The sequence below is a fragment of the Gorilla gorilla genome, chromosome 21 (assembly GCF_029281585.2).
Source record: "Gorilla gorilla gorilla isolate KB3781 chromosome 21, NHGRI_mGorGor1-v2.1_pri, whole genome shotgun sequence".
NCBI classification, from domain to species: Eukaryota; Metazoa; Chordata; class Mammalia; order Primates; family Hominidae; genus Gorilla; species Gorilla gorilla.
In genome coordinates, this window is record NC_073245.2 from 75,747,442 (window position 1) to 75,767,029 (window position 19,588).

The following is a 19,588-nucleotide window of genomic DNA, read 5'->3' on the forward strand; positions in this document are numbered from 1 at the left end:
GACAAAGCCACCACCCTGCCAGGGCTCAAGAGGGAAGAAAATAGGGAGGGGGCCGTTTGAGCAAATGAGCCCACCCGTGAGCAAGGTGGAGGGACAGCACAGTCTAGCAGGATGGGGTCTCGGTCACTGGGGGGCCTGGGGCCCCTGGAACTCAGCATGTGTGGCCACAGCCACCCACTGGGTCCCCCGGACAGCGGCCGCCACAAGCCGCAGCTTAAACAATCACCAGGCAGGTGACTAGCACGATGTATTGATCCAGGCACTAAAAACCCAGGAAAGAAGACACCCAACCACAGAGCCAAGGGTTCGCCGCAGTAAGGTGGGGGTGGCAGTGGCCGAAATGGCCTGGCCTGGCCTTTCGAAAAAGCAGCTTTCTGGAGACAGACGACAAAGATGGCCCAAGTCACGGGAAGAAGCACCGAGAAGAAAGGGGAGGGAGGCTCGTTCACACCTGATGGGCTCCAGCCAGAGCCACCACTGACTCCACCCCTCCACCCGGGGCTCTTGAAGCAAACCCCAGGCAGTGGTGGGGCCCGGTCTGGGCCAGGACTCTCGCTGGCTGGGGGCGCCCACCGCCAGCCTTGGGGCCGTGACTCACCTTGCTGTGGGCATAGACCACAGAGCCCAGCAGCTTCCAGGTGCCTCCCCGCCGGTCCATGCGGATCATCCGCAGAATCTGCAGGAAGCGCAGGCTCCGGAGCGCAGATGTGGCAAAGACGTTGCCCTGGGAGCCGGCGGCCAGCACCGCAATGGAGGCGATCAGCACCATGATGTCTACAAAGCGGGCGTGGAGCTGGTGAGCTGGTGGGCCGCCCCCTGCACCCCCTTGGAGAAAACCCCCCACCCTGGGTTCCAGGAGGATGTGCAGAGGGGCGGGAAGGTGTATGCCCAGCGCCTGGTGTGGGCTCTGTCAGGCCCCAGGAAGGACATTACTATCGTCCACCCTGCCTGTGGGGCCCAGGATGAGCAGCCCAGCGCCACATCCCTCTTCCTGACATTTAGGCAGAGTTAACCACAGCCTCTGACTCCAAGTCAGCAGGTGAAAATAAACTTCCAGGAGTCAGTCCTGCCCAGCCTCTCTGGCCCATGCAGACGCCCCAGCTCCCCCCAGGGCTGAGTCTGTCCCTGGGTGCCTGGCCCTGATTCTAGCAATACCACCCCCACCAGGCCTCACCAATCACACAGAACGGCTTCCGGGCAAACTTGAGCCGCCCCCTCCAGCCACGGTACCGGCAGCAGCAGCCTGCGGCCCAGATCCGCACGAAGTACTCCACGCCAAACACCACGATAGTCACGATTTCCTGCAGGGGAGGAAAGCTGAGGCCACCTCGAGGCCTGGGGGAGGGCCTGGGGGCCCAGCCTGGACACCCACAGGAGCAGTTCTGGCCCAGGGACCAAGCCACAGGGCAGGAAGCCCCCAAAGGAAACTGCAAGCTGACCCCCAAAGGGACCCCACCCCTCTCCAGCTTCTGGGCAGGAAGGGTTGGGCCCTCTGGAGACCCTGAATCCCGGAACACAGCTGAGCATGAACACCATGGGGCCACCCTCCCCACCTCCCTGTCTGAGCTGGGGACTCTATCCGGGCTAGGGGACCCTGTCTGAGCTGGGAGGGCTGCCCTGTCTGAGCTGGGAGGCCCTGTCTGAGCTGGGAGACCCTGTCTGAGCTGGGAGGCCCTGTCTGAGCTGGGGGACCCTGTCTGAGCTGGGAGACCCTGTCTGAGCTGGGGGACCCTGTCTGAGCTGGGGGACCCTGTCTGAGCTGGGAGGCCCTGTCTGAGCTGGGAGGCCCTGTCTGAGCTGGGGGACTCTGTCTGAGCTGGGAGGCCCTGTCTGAGCTGGGGGACCCTGTCTGAGCTGTGGGGAGCCTGTCTGAGCTGGTTGGGGAGCCGCCCTGTCCGAGCTGGGGGACTCTGAGTTGGGGGCCCCTGTCTGAGCTGGGGGACCCTGTCTGAGCCAGTGGAGGACCTGCCTTGAGTTGGGGGGTGCACAGCAGGGCTGAGCTGAGGGAAGGCCCCAGGTAACTGCAAAGGGGGCCACAGTCTCCACCCAGACCTTGGGAAGCCCCAGAACAGAGGAGCAGGGCGGGCAGTAGAGGGAGGTGCATTTGGATGGGGACCAGTCTCCTTGAGGGCCCCCCACCCTGTTACCAACAGCAACACAGGAACTGCACTCCTGTTGCCATGGTGCCCACCCTGCCCTGGCACAGGGTTGCTGCAAGCGTCACAGCCCCCACCCCGACGCCCACGTCTGCCGTCTGCTGGGAACGCCCCACAGCTCCGGCTCCAGAGATAAAGTGGGGATGGGAAAGGGAGGGTGGGCCACCCAGGGTGGGGGCGATGGAGGCGGGGCTGTCAGCCACTGTGAGGTCACCAGGAGGGGTGAGGTGAGGGCTGAGTTACAGCCAGGGTGGGGCTGGGGCATAGCCCGGGCTGTGGGGCTGGGGGCAGGTGGGAACTGACAGGACACAAAGACATGGCCAGAGCTGGGGCTGGGGGCGTCAGAGGCCCTGTAGTAACAGGAACGGAGGACAGACGCCCAGGCAGCTCCAGCTCCTTCCTGGGCCCTTCCAGCCCCCGCCCTCCCTCGGGGCTCACCAGGATGTAGAGGGCCCCCTCCGAGCTCTTCTCATACTCCTTGATGGTGGAAAACACAGACAGCACGAGGCAGGAGAAAACCAGGAGGAACCTGGGGGCAGGGAACGCGCGCTCAGACAGGCCGCAGCAGGGCAGCAGCATGGCTGTGTCTCCAGAACTCAGGACCCCACTCCCCACCAGGCCGCAGCAGGGCAGCAGCATGGCCGCGTCTCCAGAACTCAGGACCCCACTCCCCACCCACCCCACCAGAGCCCGCTCCCCACCAGAGCCCGCTCGGGCCAGAGGGCACCCCCACAGCCACCTCCCGGGACCCTGAACTCCACAGTGGCACTGTGCGCAGCTGCCCCCTCCAGGACGCGTCCCCCTCTCCACTCTGGCCCCTGCCCCCTCTGTCTGGTTTCAGCCTGGCAGCCTCATCCTTTGGCAACGTCTCCAAAACTCTGAGTCAAATGGGAACAGCAAGGCCCGCCCATCAACTGCTACAAACACAGGAACAAGCAAAACCCCTGGGGCAGAAGGCACCGATCAGCCTTCCCCTCTCCTCACTCTCGGCCACCTCCTCCAGACCCCAACACAGAGGGCTTCTCTCTGCCAGTTAAACCCGGAGCCAAGCAACAAGAGCTCCTTGGATCACCTTCTTTTCAGCCTCGTCCTGGCTGCCAGGAGGCTCCGTTTCTCCTTCCTCCCGGGTTGCAGGCACCTCCTCCCGCCAGTGACTTCCACCATGATTGCTCTTCCCATTCACGTCCCACGCGATTACCTCACTCACTGATCCTTCTTCAATTTCCCCTCAGATGCTCAAGTTCACGCCCCACCAAAATTCCCCCAAATGCATGTGGGTTTTTTTGTTTTTGTTTGTTTGTTTTGTTTTGTTTTGAGATAGAGTTTCACTTGTTGCGCAGGCTGGAGTGCAATGGCGTGATCTTGGCTCGCTGCAACCTCCGCCTCCTGGGTTCAAGCAATTCTCCTGCCTCAGCTTCCAGAGTTGCTGGGATTATAGGCATGTGCACCACACCAGGCTAATTTTTGTATTTTTTTAGTGGAGATGGGGTTTCATCATATTGGCCAGGCTGGTCTCGAACACCTGGGCTCAAGTGATGCTCCCGCCTCGGCCCCCCAAAGGGCTGGGATTACAGTCGTGAGCCACCATGCTCGGCCCAAATGCATGACTTTTTCTCAGCCCTGCATCCTCCTCTGATACAAGCGACTCTGCTACACTTGCTCCCTTGCCCACCCCAGAAAGCTGCAGACAGGAGGAGCCCACTAGCCCCCGAAGACCCTGCTGTGGGAACCCGGCTTGTGGCTGCAACAAGGCCACCCACATAGAAGAGACATAGAAGATCTCCCAGCTCTTCCTGGGAGCAAAGCTGTGCAACCCAGAGCCTCAAGCTGCCGCTTTGGCAGGAAAGCCAACTCCCGCGTGCTGAAGTCACTGAATGCACACCAGAGAGAAACCCACTTCGCAGGAAGCAAATGCTTTGTCTCATTTACACTTTTCGCAGGTGTTCTGGGATGTGAAGGGGACGTGTCCAACGTCCAGGTCCTTCGTCACAGCCATAAAGGAGGCCATGCGTGGGACACGCCCTCATTCCAGGCAATGTGAGAGACGCCTTCACCTTGACCGTGTTGCTGCCTCTCGTTCCAACCGTGCTCAGAACCAGGAGCCGGTGGGGACGGAGCCACAGAGCAGCCGCTTCCCCGTGTCCGCGCCCCTGTACTGTCTTCACACTCGCCATCACCTTGCACACCCGGCGGCACCACACGACCGCCACGGAGCCTGTGAGACCCTCCTGTGTCTCAAACCCGAGCCCTTCCCCGGCGCCCACATCCGGGTGGGTGTCAAGGGAGGGAGATTCCCCACACTCAGGATCTCCTTCCCTCTGTCCCCGAAGCAGTGCCGCAGTCCAGCCTGGGTTCCGGGCACTGTCCCCACTCCCCTCTCCCCACTCCCACAGAGGAAATATTCCCTGGACGCCCCGACCTGCAGGGCCGAGACTGGGCACAGGCACGGGCATCCTGGGGGAAGTCCCTCCAGCCCGGATACGCCCACCCCCGACCTGCTGGGCCGGGGCGCTGGCCACAGGCATAGGCATCCTGGGGGGGAGTCTCTCCAGACTGGTCACGCCCCCTCATCATTGGAGCTTCGGAGCATCACAGCACCTGTCTAGACCCACCCCTCCTGTCTCAGCCTTGCAATTTCCTTTCCAGTCTGGGGGTGCAGGGGTGCTCATGGGATCGAGGCTGGCCAACCACGGCCAGCGAGTAGTGGCCCCAGAACCTCTGCTGGAACTACCAGGAATAAGACACCCCCTTCCCATGAAGGTTGTCAACTAGGAGGAGGCAGGCCTGGGGCACTGGCAGGAGGACGGGTGGGCACAGGAAAACCTGCCTGAAGATGAGGTCACAACAAGGAAAGCAGCACAGAGGGATGGGAGAAGAGGCCTTAAGACACATAATGTGAGCACCTGGATCCAGCTGTGCCTGAAGCCCCTTGGACTTCCAGGTTATGTAAGCCCATTCCTTACAACCCTTTGGATTTGTTTTCTGCCCCTTGCAAATAAAAGACCCTGAACTTTCACGCTATGAGCAGCTGACGGACATGGGTGTGTCCCTGCTCCGAGCCCACGCCTGACTCCACCATGCTGTGGCCACATGCTACTCTGACCCACAGCTCCTCCCTGGGCAGACAAGCCACGCGGCTGTGACACAAGCTGCCACGGATCAAAAAGGAAAAAACAATTCCTCGGTGTGCGGAGCTATTTAGTGAGCACAGGTCAGCGTTGGCCGCAGTGCCTGGAGGGTCTGGAGGGTTTGGGGAGCAGAGGTCAGCGTTGGCCGCAGTGCCTGGAGGGTCTGGAGGGTTTGGGGAGCAGAGGTCAGCGTTGGCCGCAGTGCCTGGAGGGTCTGGAGGGTTTGGGAAGCAGAGGTCCGCATTGGCTGTGGTGCCTGGTGGGAAGAGGACCCCACTCCGCTCACGGCTTCACTGTCTTGTGGGAGAGCCCCTGGGGAGCACCGCAGAGAGAGGAGGGACTCACCAAAGGCCGAGCTCCACAGCCCGGGAGAAGAGGGAAAAGCCCCAGCGTCTGAGCTCCTGGGAGAAGAGGGAAGAGGGAAGCCCCAGTGTCTGCGGCCTGCAGGGAGACTTCTCAGACTTTTGGCCGCAGAGGCAGAAGGACAGGGCCAGGCCATCTGGGCACAAACCCGGGGCCCCCATCACCCCAGGCTCAGGCTCTGAGCCCCCAAACCAGGACCAGCCCACTGGGTGGTGGCAGCAATTGGAGCACATACTTGGGCCCACATCTGACACACAGCGCTCAGAGCAGACCCCGTCCCGCACCATCAGTGCCATCACCAGCACCCACACCCAGCACACAACCCTGCATTGCCTGTGCGCCTGGAACCCGCCCGCCACCACATGAGCTCGCTGCCTCTGCCCCTACAGGCCCCTCACCCCGCCTCACCACCCCTCCCTCACTTACAGGCCCCGTACCTCCACCACCACTCCTCCCCCACCCCTCCCTCACCCAAAGGGACGAAGTGCCCCAAACCCTCTTCCCACTGCTCCGGAGGGACCTAGACGAAACCCTGGCTGCTCTTCCAGAGGTCACGGCCCAGCACACGTGCCGGACGAGGGCGGCCGCAGAGGCCCAGCAAGGCCACCACACATGGGGTCAGGGCTGGATCTCCCTCCCCAAGTGGCTATAGGCTTCCAGGAATAAGGCAGCACTGATGCCTGCCCCCCGCTCCCAGGGCCCTGAGGCTGCCCCAGGTGTGGGATGCTATGGCTGCCCCAGGCAACGGCCGGGACTCCCGGAGGCAGCACTGGGCGCTGCAGTCACCCCTGGGGGCAGAGCCCCAGAAGACCTGCTGGGGGGTGGGGGAAGACTGCTGGGGGGTGGGGGGAAGACCTGCTGTGGGGTCGGGGAAGACCTGCTGTGGGATGGGGGAAGACCTGCTGTGGGGTGGGGGAAGACCTGCTGGGGGGTGGGGGAAGACCTGCTGGTGGGTGGGGGAAGACCTGCTGGGGGGTGGGGGAAGACCTGCTGGGGGGTGGGGGTAGACTGCTGGGGGGGTGGGGGGAAGACGTGCTGGGGTGTGGGGGAAGACTGCTGGGGGGGTGGGGGGAAGACGTGCTGGGGGGTGGGGGAAGACTGCTGGGGGGGTGGGGGGAAGACGTGCTGGGGGGGTGGGGGGAGACCTGCTGGAGGGTGGGGGGAGACCTGCTGGGGGGTGGGGGGAGACCTGCTGGGGGGTGGGGGGAGACCTGCTGGGGGGTGGGGGAAGACCTGCTGGGGGGTGGGGGAAGACTGCTGGGGGGGTGGGGGAAGATTGCTGGGGGGTGGGGGAAGACTGCTGGGGGTGGGGGAAGACTGCTGGGGGGTGGGGGAAGACCTGCTGGGGGGTGGGGGAAGACCTGCTGGGGGTGGGGGAAGATTGCTGGGGGTGGGGGAAGATTGCTGGGGGGGTGGGGGAAGACCTGCTGGGGGGTGGGGGAAGACCTGCTGGGGGGTGGGGGAAGACTGCTGGGGGGGTGGGGGAAGATTGCTGGGGGGTGGGGGAAGATTGCTGGGGGGTGGGGGAAGACCTGCTGGGGGGTGGGGGAAGACCTGCTGGGGGGTGGGGGAAGACTGCTGGGGGGGTGGGGGAAGATTGCTGGGGGGTGGGGGAAGATTGCTGGGGGTGGGGGAAGACTGCTGGGGGGGTGGGGGAACATTGCTGGGGGTGGGGGAAGATTGCTGGGGGGTGGGGGAAGATTGCTGGGGGTGGGGGAAGATTGCTGGGGGGTGGGGGAAGATTGCTGGGGGTGGGGGAAGACTGCTGGGGGTGGGGGAAGACTGCTGGGGGGTGGGGGAAGATTGCTGGGGGTGGGGGAAGACTGCTGGGGGTGGGGGAAGACTGCTGGGGGTGGGGGAAGATTTCTGGGGGTGGGGGAAGATTGCTGGGGGGTGGGGGAAGACCTGCTGGGGGGTGGGGGGAAGATTGCTGGGGGGTGGGGGAACATTGCTGGGGGTGGGGGAAGATTGCTGGGGGGTGGGGGAAGATTGCTGGGGGTGGGGGAAGACTGCTGGGGGTGGGGGAAGATTTCTGGGGGTGGGGGAAGATTGCTGGGGGGTGGGGGAAGACCTGCTGGGGGGTGGGGGAAGACCTGCTGGGGGGTGGGGGAAGATTGCTGGGGGTGGGGGAAGATTGCTGGGGGGGTGGGGGAAGACCTGCTGGGGGGTGGGGGAAGACTGCTGGGGGTGGGGGAAGATTGCTGGGGGGGTGGGGGAAGACCTGCTGGGGGGTGGGGGAAGACTGCTGGGGGGTGGGGGAAGACCTGCTGGGGGGTGGGGGAAGATTGCTGGGGGGTGGAGGGAAGACCTGCTGGGGGTGGGGGAAGATTGCTGGGGGGTGGGGGAAGATTGCTGGGGGGGTGGGGGAAGACCTGCTGGGGGGTGGGGGAAGATTGCTGGGGGGTGGGGGAAGATTGCTGGGGGGTGGGGGAAGACTGCTGGGGGGTGGGGGAAGACCTGCTGGGGGGTGGGGGAAGATTGCTGGGGGGGTGGGGGAAGATTGCTGGGGGGGTGGGGGAAGATTGCTGTGGGATGGGGGAAGACCTGCTGGGGGGTGGGGGAAGACCTGCTGGGGGGTGGGGGAAGACCTGCTGGGGGGTGGAGGGAAGACCTGCTGGGGGGTGGGGGAAGATTGCTGGGGGGGTGGGGGAAGACTGCTAGGGGGTGGGGGAAGACTGCTGGGGGGTGGGGGAAGACCTGCTGGGGGGTGGGGGAAGACGTGCTGGGGGGTGGGGGAAGACCTGCTGGGGGGTGGGGGAAGATTGCTGGGGGGTGGAGGGAAGACGTGCTGGGGGGTGGGGGAAGACCTGCTGGGGGGTGGGGGAAGATTGCTGGGGGGGTGGGGGAAGACTGCTGGGGGGGTGGGGGAAGACGTGCTGGGGGGTGGGGGAAGACGTGCTGGGGGGTGGGGGAAGACTGCTGTGGGGTAGGGGAAGACCTGCTGGGGGTGGGGGAAGCCAGGAGATCCCTAGCGCAGAGGTCACACAGGGTCAAGGTGGGGTCAGGGTCAGGTGGGGTCAAGGTTGAACAAGAGTGGCAGGCGCCCAGGTGAGGGCTGGCAGAGCAGCGTCTGTGGAGCTGAGGCTGCGGGGGCTCGGAAGCAGGGGAGGGCAGACCTGTGCAGAGAGCCCTTGGCATAACTAACTCCATCTTAGGAAAAGACTCCATTTTGTTTCACAGGGCACTCTACCAAGAAGGATAAGATGTCTGTTTAAAAACCAAAAAACAAAAAAGAAGAAAACCTGGCCATGCATGGCAGCTCACGCATCAGCACTTCGGGAGGAGGCCAAGGCGGGCAGATCACTTGAGGTCAGGAGTTCGAAACCAGCCTGGCCAATATGGTGAAACTCTGTCTCTACTAAAAATACAAAAATTAGCCAGGCATGGTGGCGCAGGTCTGTAATCCCAGCTACTTGGAAGGCTGAGGCAGAAGAATCGCTTGAACCCAGGAGGCGGAGGCTGCAGTGAGCCGAGACCATGCCACTGCACTCCAGACTAGGCGATAGAGCAAGACTCTGTCCCAAAAAAAAAAAAAAAGAAACAAACAAACAAATAAAAAAATGAAGACCAAGTCCAACCAGATAAGGACACACACAAACCAGTCCTCCGTGCTCAGTTCTCCCTGGAGGCCTCTGTCTTCACCGCCGCTGTCTCACAGTCACCTGCAGCAGCCCAGGCCAGGCCTCTGGGCTGGTATTAACCCTCTGTCTTGTGTCTTTTTCCTCGTGATGTTAAACCTGGCTTTGGGTGGAAAGTGGAACTTGACCAGATGAGCACACGGCAATGTACGGTCTGCAACACTGACCAACGTGGAGTGGCCGTGACCGCAGCATGACCCAGAAGCTCTAGGGAGAACCTGCCTGCTTGGGAACTCCACGTAGCTCGTGGCTTTTGTGATTGAAACAGCATCAATAAGAGCCTGACCCTGTGGAAAGACACAAACCCGTGTGGACCTCGTGTCAAGCCCGTCCTGTGTGCAAAGTGCCTCCAGGACCTGGGGACTCGGGCAAGCTCCCTTCAGCCAAGAACAAGAGGGTGGCCGTGCTGTTCCAGGCTCGATTCACGACGGACACCCCCATGGCTTCCCTCTGCCCGGACCCAGTCATCTCCCCAATGAACACCCTCTGGATGTGGGGAGGCCAGCATGGCCCCCTGCAGCCCCCCTCCCACTCGCTGGAGACCCCCAAGTCCAGGCAGCCTGAGTCCTCCGGCCCGGGCAGGCGCAGTCCCCATAGCTCCACCTTCCGACTCCCCAGCAGCGGCCTCTGCTGCACGGCCCAGGGCGGCCAGGGCAGGGAAGGCGGGGCACAGGGTGGTCCTCCCAAGATCTGCCCCGGGAAAGACCATGGCCGTGCTTCAGAAGCACCCGGGACCATGCGGTCTGAAGCAGAGGTGGAGGCTTCGGGCACAGGCGGCCCAGCCAAGGTCAGCCCCACCAACTGCCCATCCCAGCACCAGAGCCAATGAGGCCTGGCACTGCTCAGCCACAGGCAGCGGCGGCAGAAACTATGCCTGTGAAGGCTCTGGCCGAGCACCCAAACCAAAGATGAAGGCGCAGGGGCCAAAGCCACATTTTAAAGCATCTCATGTGAAAACTGTCAGCATCTCTAGCGTGAGCCCAAGTTCAGATTCTACCCACACACACCCCGAGGACGTCCCAGCCCCATGCCATTGAGAAGCTGTAATCCAGTGCCTGCCTCTGAGCTGAGGGCAGCAGGCTGGAAACTCAGCACGACTTCCACGTTGCGGTCTTGAGGAAAATCCTTTTTCTTCCGGAAACCTCAGTCTTTGCTCTCAAGGCCTCAGCTGCCGGGACGAGGCCCACCCCCATGGCAGAGGGTCACTAGCTTCACTTCAAGTCCGCTAAGTGTTCATGCCGAAAAACACCTGCACAGCAGCGTCGAGGCAGGTGCGTGGCCACCAGCCGGGCACCATGGCGCAGCTGAGTGGATGCATACAGTGGGCATCACGGGCTGGGAGAGGACACAGGGGCCTCGGCCAGAGGCCTGGGACTGCAGCAGGAACGGGCTGATTCAGCGGTGCAGGCACAGAACACCCTGACTGATGTTGAAGGACAGTGGTGGGGAGAGCCAGGTCTCTCGCCAGCAGCTCGGCTCCAGGGCAGGTCCAGGCCACACACCCGCCCAGGACCCCACCAGCTGGCCTGCAGCCACAGAGAGAGGCCCCACCAGGACCCTCCTCGTGGGAACTGGGAGCCTCCACACAGGCCAGCCAGAATGCCTCAGCCCGGGACGACGCGCCAGCCGGAGCTCCAGCTGCAGGGGCAGGGGTTGGGGCGGGGGCTTCCAGGAAGAATAGTCCCTGCAGGCTGAGGGGAGGGCCCAGGGCCTCATGAGAAGCTCGAAGCGCAGCACCGCGTGTGGAGGCCGGGTGGGTCCAAGAGCCAGAGCCTGCCCCACGCTGCACCCCTCCCCGCCACCCCCAAGACCACAAGCCACAGCCGGGTCCTGCCCTATCCAGCTGCCGCCCCGCGGTGGACATCGGCACAGCAGCACCAGGAAGGCCCTGTGTCGGGCACCCCAGGAGACACCAGTCCTCCGCCCGCCGCCACAGGCCCATGGCTTCCAGCTCGAAGGCACTGGCCCTGAGGCACCGTCGCCAGGGGGCACTCGGTCCCGCCCACGTGTGCGACCCAGAGGCCTCCGCCAGGACCCCGAAGCTCCCGGCTCCAGGCAGGGGCGCTGGCAGCGGTGCCGAGGCCCAGGCAGACAAACCACACGCAAGGGACGTCCCATTTCCAAGCCGCGATTAATTTCCTGTGCTCGTTGGCCAAGTTCTTCAATTAACTGAGCCCTGGGAAAAATGCGCAGACATCTCGTGCGCCTTCTGCGGGCGATCCTCTGTCTGCCTAACGGGGTTTTCTCTGAACTCTCAGCGGGGTGGGAGCAGGGGAGGACGCGGGGGTCCCTGGCTTCCCAGTCAGGAGCCCAGAGGCTTGGGAGGCAGGAGGGGCGCAGTGGGGACACAGAGGGCATCACACATCACAGGAGGGGCTCAGGGACCCAGCTCAGCCCAGCAGAGCCACGCACATAATCCTGTGGGCTTCCCGGAGGAGGCGTGTACAGGGGCGGGGGGGCTACAGGGTACAGAGGAGTTGGCCACAAGGGGAGAAGGGGAAGGGCATTCCCAGCAGAGGGAGGAGCCGGTGGGGAGGCCTGGAGAGAGAAGGGCAGGCGTATCTGCGTCCCACCGAGGATGAGGCTGACCAGACTTGAGAACAGGGCAGGGTGGGGACAACAACAGCCCCACAGACTTGAATTCTGAGTCCTTGGTGCCACATCCAGGAAGGCAGCTCCTCGGGCTGCAGGGAACCTTCCTCTAAACTAAAAAAAAATGAGGCCCAGGTCCCGAATGTTCACGACTCAACCTGCTTCCTAAGGTGGCTCCGACCAGGCATCTCAGAGCATTCCAGAAACCCTGGAGACAGAATGCAGCCGGATGCGGCCGAGATCTGTGGCTCCTCCCAGCAGGCATGGACCAGGAGGAATAAAGCCAGAATTCAGGGAGATGAATCTCGCAGCCAGGCCCTCAGAAGACTCGGCTCCTTCCAGCTCAGCTTCCGCCCATCTGCCCCCCCGCCTCGCCGGCCCCCAGACCCTGCATGAAGGAAGCAGCTGCCCCTCCCGCCGCTGCCCCTCCCGCCACAGCCCCACCCGGAAAGTGCAGGCAACAGCTCCGACTTTTGTTTTTTAAGTTTTTGGAACAGATGGCACAGATGGCGCTGCCGGGGGCGGCCGGTGCAGGGGAGGCAGAGAGACGGACGTGCGAGAAGAGACTTGGAGGAGGGAGGAGGCGGCACGGGGTGCGTCTGGGCCCGTCTGGGGGACGCAAAGATCCCGGTGCCTCGGCCGTGGCTCCAGGCCCCAGGACAGACCAGGGAAGAAACCTCCAAACTGCGGATAGTTCCCAAACGCACTGGCCAGCCATCCGGTCGGCCGAACCGTGGGGAAGACACAGGGGCTTCCAGGCCTCCACCCACAAACCGTGGTGTCCCCAAGACATCCACACTCATGCCCATCTTAGAGAAGGGGAAACTGAGGCTCACTGAGGCAGGTGAGGGCCTCTGCCTCTGAACCAGGGGAGGGAGAGGGCGGCAGGAGACCCCTGATGGCATCCCCCAGGCCTCGGGAGAGGAGGCTCCCCGGGAACACTGGGACACACTCCCTGCCCGTGTGGCCTCAGGGTCCCAGGCACGACGAGCGTCCAAATGTGGGACACTCCCTGAGGGCCAGCTGCCAGAGGCCTCCCGGGACGGGGCCATCACCACCTCAGACCCAGGCCCACAGTGTGGGTACAGCCCCTCCTGCACTAAGCAGGGGAACACAGCCCACCGCGGGGCACTCAGCTGAGGTCTCGCTGGCTCGGCAAGGGCTGCCCGCCCCCTCCTGCCCAGGCAGCGGCCAAGTCTGCAGGAAAAGAAAGAAGAGACTTCCTACAGGAGAATGGGGGAGGATGAGGGGAGGACGGCGGGAGGACGATGGGAAGACGATGGGAGGACCGAGCAGCTTCTCTGCAGCCCAGAATTACAACACAAAGGGTTTCAAAACTAATTATGATAATGGGTTGAACTTCAGGAGCTTCCCTGGCAGCCGTTGCCAAGGAGACAAGGCAAGTAGCTGGTCCCCAGCCCCAGATTCAGGCAAAGAGTCAAGGTGGGGGCGGGGAGGATCCACCCACCACTGAGCAGAGGGGCAGGGGGACACCTGGACCGCAGGCGTCGGCTGGGGCTCACCGCACGTCCCTGACGCACAGCCCAGCCCCGTGCCCATCAGACAGCCCCAGATCACAAGAGAGGCCATGGCGGGGATCAGGCACCCCGAATGCAGCCACAGCCTGAGTGTGGAGCAGCGGGGGGTCTCCTCCTGGGAACTGGGACCCAAGTGCAAAGAGGAGAAGTTGGGGCAGGGAGGGGCCCGCGGGAGGGACCAAAGGGTCACCAGGCCAGAGGGGTGCCCAGTTAAGGCCGGACCACAGTCCTGGGGCCCCCACGCTGGCACCCTCAGGCCTTGAGATGCAGAAACTCCTCTGCTCACCGGCCCCCCACCTCCGGGAGACCCCTCTGCTCACCGGCCCCCCACCTCCGGGAGACCCCTCTGCTCACCGCCCCCCCGCCTCCGGGAGACCCCTCTGTTCACCGGCCCCCCACCTCCGGGAGACTCCTGTGCTTCCAGGTCTCCCCCGCCTTCCTTCCCCATTCTGGTTGAAGGGGATATTTCTTTTCTGGGAAAGCATGACACAGACACCGCCACCCCGCTCCTCACTCGCTTCATGCACTTGGGGAAGAGGACTCGGCGCAGGAGGGGTCTGGGCCCCCCGAGTCAGTCCCACAGCCAGCCCCCTCACTCTGTGACTCTGGATCCTCCAGTCAGGCCCCTTCCCCAGAGGCTGACTCCGAGTTGGCCAGGGCTGTTCATCTCATCTTGAGAAATGAAAACGGAACACGTGAAGGATGGGCGGGCAGGAGGGAAGGCGTCGCCACCTCACCGCCACCCTCAGCCCCTGCCTCAGACAGAGCCAGGGTTGGGTCAGGAGGGGCCCCTGACATCAAGACCCCACTCCCACTCCACGGGCTAAGCTTCTCAGCACACCCACGACCTGCCAGGAGGGAAGCAGCCCTACAGTCACGTGCCCATTTTCACAGTCGGGAAAACAGAGGCTCCGGAGACTCTCAGAGACCCACGCGTGGATTGGCCAGAGCTGGCTGGCTGCACGGCCCCCACCATGCACCCCTCTCCCACCGCAGGGGGTCCTGGGGGGTCCCACGCAGCCTCCTTAGGCAGAAATTCCCTGTCCAGAACAATGTCCATGCTGATGAGGCTGCACCTCCCCGGGGCTGGGGACCTGGGAGCCCAGCAGGGCCCCGGGGGTGAGCAGGAAGCCAGCGTGAGGCCGGAGTGGGCACCAGGTCCAGGACTGCTGGAGCCTCCCTGGGGGCCCCGCTCGCCTCGTCCATTAGGCGGCCGCCACGCTGCAACCTGGAATCTAATTTCACCATCTAATGAACTGCTCTGTTTCCAGGACACACGCCACCTCCCACCTCAGAAGTGACGGGCGCGGGCGCCGCTGACAGAGTCCAGGCGTGAACCGGGCATGAACCAAGCGTGATGGATCACTGCAGACCGCCGGGGCTGGAGGGGACACGGGTCACGCTCCTGGAGAGCTGCACAGAGAGACCTCTCGCATGGAGCCGCCTCATGCTGAGCACTGCGTGGCTTGTACCTGCCAGGCCGGGGTCCACCCTCATTCGGAGCTTCCGGCAGCACCCACCTGAGCCTAAGGCCATGGGGCAGGGATGGGAGGTGGCCCAGGTGGGACCGAGCCTCCCAAACACTGGGTGCTCAACTGGACCCTGACAGGACACAGGTCAGGAAGTCTCAGGTCCTCAGAAGGCCCAGCTGCTAGCCTGATGCTCACGGCCTCCAAACAGCCTGGGCCTGCCTATGCCCACCTGTGCCCACCTGGCACCTACAGCCCTCCTTCCAACATCCTGGGCAGGGAGGCGCTCTCAGGGGGCTCTTGATGCCCCACACTGACCATGGCCCCACGATGGCCACTTCCTTCAGCCAGCTGTGGCTCCCTCGGGAACAAGAGTGGAGGAGCTGGAGGCGGGGGTCCTGCCCACCTGCACGTTGCTCCCTAACCACTCCCGCAGCAGATGCCCAAGGCTCACAGGGACCCCCAGCCCCCTGCATTGCTGCAGCAACCACAGGTCCTTCCAGGGCCTTCGCCCCGGCCCAGAAAGAGGGGACGTCCGCCATGCACCCCAGGGGCTCTGGGAGCTGCAGCTGTGGGCGGACTCCCAGGCCCTGGCAGGAAACCCGCTGGCTCAGCACGCGGTGAAATCAGCTCCCCGGGCACTGCCTCGTGACTTAGCAGCGCCTGCTCATGGTCCCTGGAGACGGAAGCTCCGCAGGGCTCATTTGTTCTCCATTAGTCACCTGTCCCACCCAGACCACAGGTGCTGGACAGAGACCCAGCAGGTGCACCAAGCAGGGCTGGCCAAAATGCCCAGCCCAGCCCCACGCAGAGGTCCTGGCCCGCCCTCCCCAACCCCGCAACCTCCCTGGGCTCGCAGCCCCTGGCCTGGGGTCCCCTGGACTTTACTCTTCCTCCCAGCATGCCCCGGCTACCCACTCTCCACTGCCCCATCCCAACCCACTGAGCCCGCAGAGAAGCACCCCTGTACCAGCCACTTCGATCCCAGAAGCATGTGGAGAAGCTGGGTGGGAATGGCAGCCAGCATAGGCAAGCCCCAGGCCCTGAAGATAGACCCCACCCTGGCCTGGCCCTCGAGGCCGCTGCAGTGCCTCATGGTGGACCCCACGCGACCCATCCACCCTGCTCCCCTCCTGCCCTCGGCAAACGCTGTCCCTGCCCCAGGGCCTTTGCACGTGCACTTCCTGCTGCCTGGAATCCTCTCCTACCCGCAGGTCCCAGAGCCGCCCCCTCATCCCCCAGGCTTCAATCTCAGGTCACTTTCTCTGAAAGGCTGCCCGACCATCCCTTCCCCGGGCAGCCCCCAAGTCTCCCTGGTGTATTCTCTCCAGGACCCTGAGCCTGACCGAGCACTGTCCCCCCAGAGCAGGGGTCTGCTCGCCCTCCCGGAGGCAGGACCCCACATCCTCTGCTCAGACAGTGGCCCCAAGTGCCCAGCCCAGAACCTGCATAGAGGGGTCTCCCCACATCCAGTCAGGTGGCAGCCAAGACCCTACCCTGGCCAAGTTGAACCTGCTCGAGAGCCCAGGCTGGCAGCTAGGCCTGGGGCCCACACTCAGGCGTCACTGCACCGCCTTCCGCACAGCGGGAAGAGCAAGGCGAGGGCTCCGGGAGGGGGCCTGTGTGGGTCTGGGGGGCTGAGATGAGGAGGGCACAGCCCACCCAGGGCACCTGGCCACATGTGACGCAGGCTTCGTCCCAAGAGGAATGACGAAATGTCCAGAGACACTCACCGCGTGTCCACAGCAGCCTCACGGCAGACGCAACCCAACATCCAGTTGGTGGGTGGGTAGATAAACTGAGGTCCGTCCGTGCGGCCACGGGAAGGACGAGGCAGCGGCCCCCAGACACGGGGAGGATGAAGGAGTACCCTAAACACGAAGGAACCTGAGGGCAGGCTCGGCAAGGAAAGCCAGGCACAAAACGGCACCACGATGACAACTCCACTTACACGAAACGTCCGAAGCAAACAGGCCGGGCCCGGCGGCCACGCCTGTACTCCCAGAGCTTGGCGAGGCCGAGGCAGGAGGACAGCTTGGGCCTAGGAGTTCGAGACCAGCCTGGGTAACACAGTGAGACCCCATCTCTACAAATGATTTAAGTTAGCCAGATGTGGTGGGGCACCTGCAGTCCCAGTGACTCGGGAGATGGAGGCTGGAGGATGGCTCGAGTCCAGGAGGTCAAGGCTGCAGTGAGCTGTGATTGAGACACTGCACTCCAGCCTGGGTGAAAAGAGACCCTGCCTCAAAAATAAATAAATAAAATAAAATAAAATAACAGGCACGTCACAGAGACAGGAAGGAGACCGGCAACTTCCAGGGACAGGGTGGGGCACACGATGGCAGAGGGCAAGAGTGTCCACATGGGGTGACAAGTTTTCAAATAGGGCTGGTGGCGGCAGATCATCACTAAATTCTCCACTCTAAATGCCTCTGAATTACTCACTTTAAAATGCTATCTGCATGTTAGGATAATTTAACCTCTATTTTTAAAAAACAAAATAAACCGTGTTGTCAAGGTCTGGGACAGCAAGCGCACACAGGTAACCTGCCTGCCCATCAGTGGCTCTGTGCCCAGGGTGTCCACCCACCTGTGCCTCAGTTTCTCTCTGAACAGGATAGCTTTGGGTGGGGAGAGTTAACACTCACCACACCTTGTCCCCTCCAGACTCCTCCAGTCCATGGTGCTGTCATCTCGGTAGGAAGGCTGGAATGTGGACAGGTGCGTTTACACTACAGGGAGCAGACGGCACCCAGGGACCTTGTGAGCTGTGGAATCACCCCTTCTTCTGTGGCTGAAGCTTGGCTCTGGCCCTGGCCAGTGTCCCCCTCCCAGCCCAGCCTACTCCTCCCCAAACCCGAGCCCCAGAGCTTCCCTGTCATGCACACCCCCATCCCCAGCACCTTTGGGGACCCCTGCTTGGCCTGGCCTGGGCTCCTGACCCTGCAGGTCCCTCCCTGGCCTTACCCAAGCCCTTGGCAGCTTTGGGGAGCAAAGGCTTCATGAGGTCCCAGGGGAGCTGGGGTGGAGAGGGGCTCCCCCCACCCTCAACAAGGGGGCTCCTCCTGAGACATCCCACATTCCCTTCATGGGCTCAAGCTGCCTGTCAGCCCCACCCGAAACCCATTCAGGTGCTGAGGGCACCCCAACAGTGGCGCTCCTGACCGAGGCTCCCAGCAGGCCTTCCCCCCCACAGCCCCCCGAGACAGCCACGCCTAACCCCCTCCCAAGCAGGCCAGTGCCCTCAGCTGGTCCACGGCTCACAGCTCCAGTCCCTGGCCCCCTACAAACGTCCTAGTGAGTGCTCTCTCTCGGCCTCCACTTGCACACCTCCGGCGACGGAGGGCTCACCCCACAGAAAGAACCTCGTTCCAACATAAGCCCCTCCTGGGCCAGCCTGCGTCCTCCCTCTCCCCTCAACAGCCTTCCTGGCCAGGGTGGCCTCATCACCTAATCACATTCAGGCAGACCTGGGGCCTGCAGGACGGCCCTGGATGGGACACATGTGGATTCCCCAAGCCTCATGTGGACACGTCCCCAGGACAGCTGTGGTGTCCACATCCATGCAGGGACACCACACAACACAGGGACTCTGCCGTCATCCGTGTCCACAGGTGGCTGGACAGGTGCTGCGGCAGCCCCAGGTCAGAGACAGGCCAACTGGCACGCGAGACTCATCTTGCCCATGAGAAGTGCGGACAGTATGCCGTTAACACCACAGCGGGACGGGACCGCCTGAATCCTATTCTGTTTAGAAACGCACAGGCAGGCGCAGACACCTGGAAAGAAACCAGGAAGAGCAAACGTCCTTCCCTGTTTTCCACGCTTTCCCAGTTTCCTGCAGTGGATGTGCTTACTTTGCAGTCAGAAGAAAATAAGCCACGACCAAACGTTTATTTAAGAAACGAGGGCGGCAGGGGCCGCCAGACCCCCTCACCCTGACAGACGCAGCCCTGTCCACCCGCCGCTCAGGCCAAGGCCTCCCCCCCCACTTTCTTCACGTGATCTTAACTCAGCTCTTGGCTAATTAAATGGCCCCCGTGGGAAGGGATGGTCTCAGATAAGCTGGCTCAGTGCTAATTGTAAAGGAGAGAAGCCGGTCGTGTACCTTGCCCCAGCAGCCACCCCCCACCGATCATTCCTCGGGCACCTCCCAAACACCAGCCCCTTCCCCATAGCTGCCCAGAGGTGAGCCAAGCCCCTGACTCTATGGCCTGGGCGGATGCCAAACAAGAATCACACAAGGGGATCCTCTGGCCCACGAGGAGCCGCAACTGCAGCTCCTGGTCAGGACCATGGCCAGCACCCCGGGGGCCGGCCCTCCTCTCCCATCCCCAAGAGTGGCCCCAGCGCCTAACCAGGTAGGAGGGCAGAAATATCACCTACCCCAGGCAGCAGGGAGGAGGAGGCTGCACCTACCCCGGGCAGCAGGGAGGAGGAGGCTGTACCTACCCCGGGCAGCAGGGAGGAGGCTGCACCTACCCCAGGCAGCAGAGAGGAGGCTGCACCTACCCCAGGGAGCAGGGAGGAGGTGGCACCTACCCCAGGCAGCAGGGAGGAGGCTGCATCTACCCCAGGGAGCAGGGAGGAGGCTGCACCTACCCCATGGAGCAGGGAAGAGGCTGCATCTACCCCAGGGCAGCAGGGAGGAGGCTGCATCTACCCCAGGGAGCAGAGAGGAGGCTGCATCTACCCCAGGCAGCA

General features: G+C 63.2%; 1 protein-coding gene across 12 annotated transcripts in view; it reads right to left on the reverse strand.

Annotated features, from left to right (window-relative positions):
* The window catches only part of KCNQ2 (potassium voltage-gated channel subfamily Q member 2), a 75,551-nt gene that overhangs the window by 45,588 nt on the left and 10,375 nt on the right, over positions 1–19,588 (reverse strand). For 11 of the 12 annotated variants that reach the window (XM_055372663.2, XM_055372653.2, XM_055372664.2 and 8 more), the window contains exons 2-4: positions 2,595–2,685; positions 1,175–1,301; positions 599–774 (exon numbers count right to left, since the gene is read on the reverse strand). In XM_055372663.2, the coding sequence (XP_055228638.1) occupies positions 599–774; positions 1,175–1,301; positions 2,595–2,685 (394 nt within the window). Of the gene's footprint in view, positions 1–598; positions 775–1,174; positions 1,302–2,594; positions 2,686–3,228; positions 3,923–19,588 lie in introns of those variants that run through there. The other variant, XM_055372662.2, reaches the window with a different exon arrangement.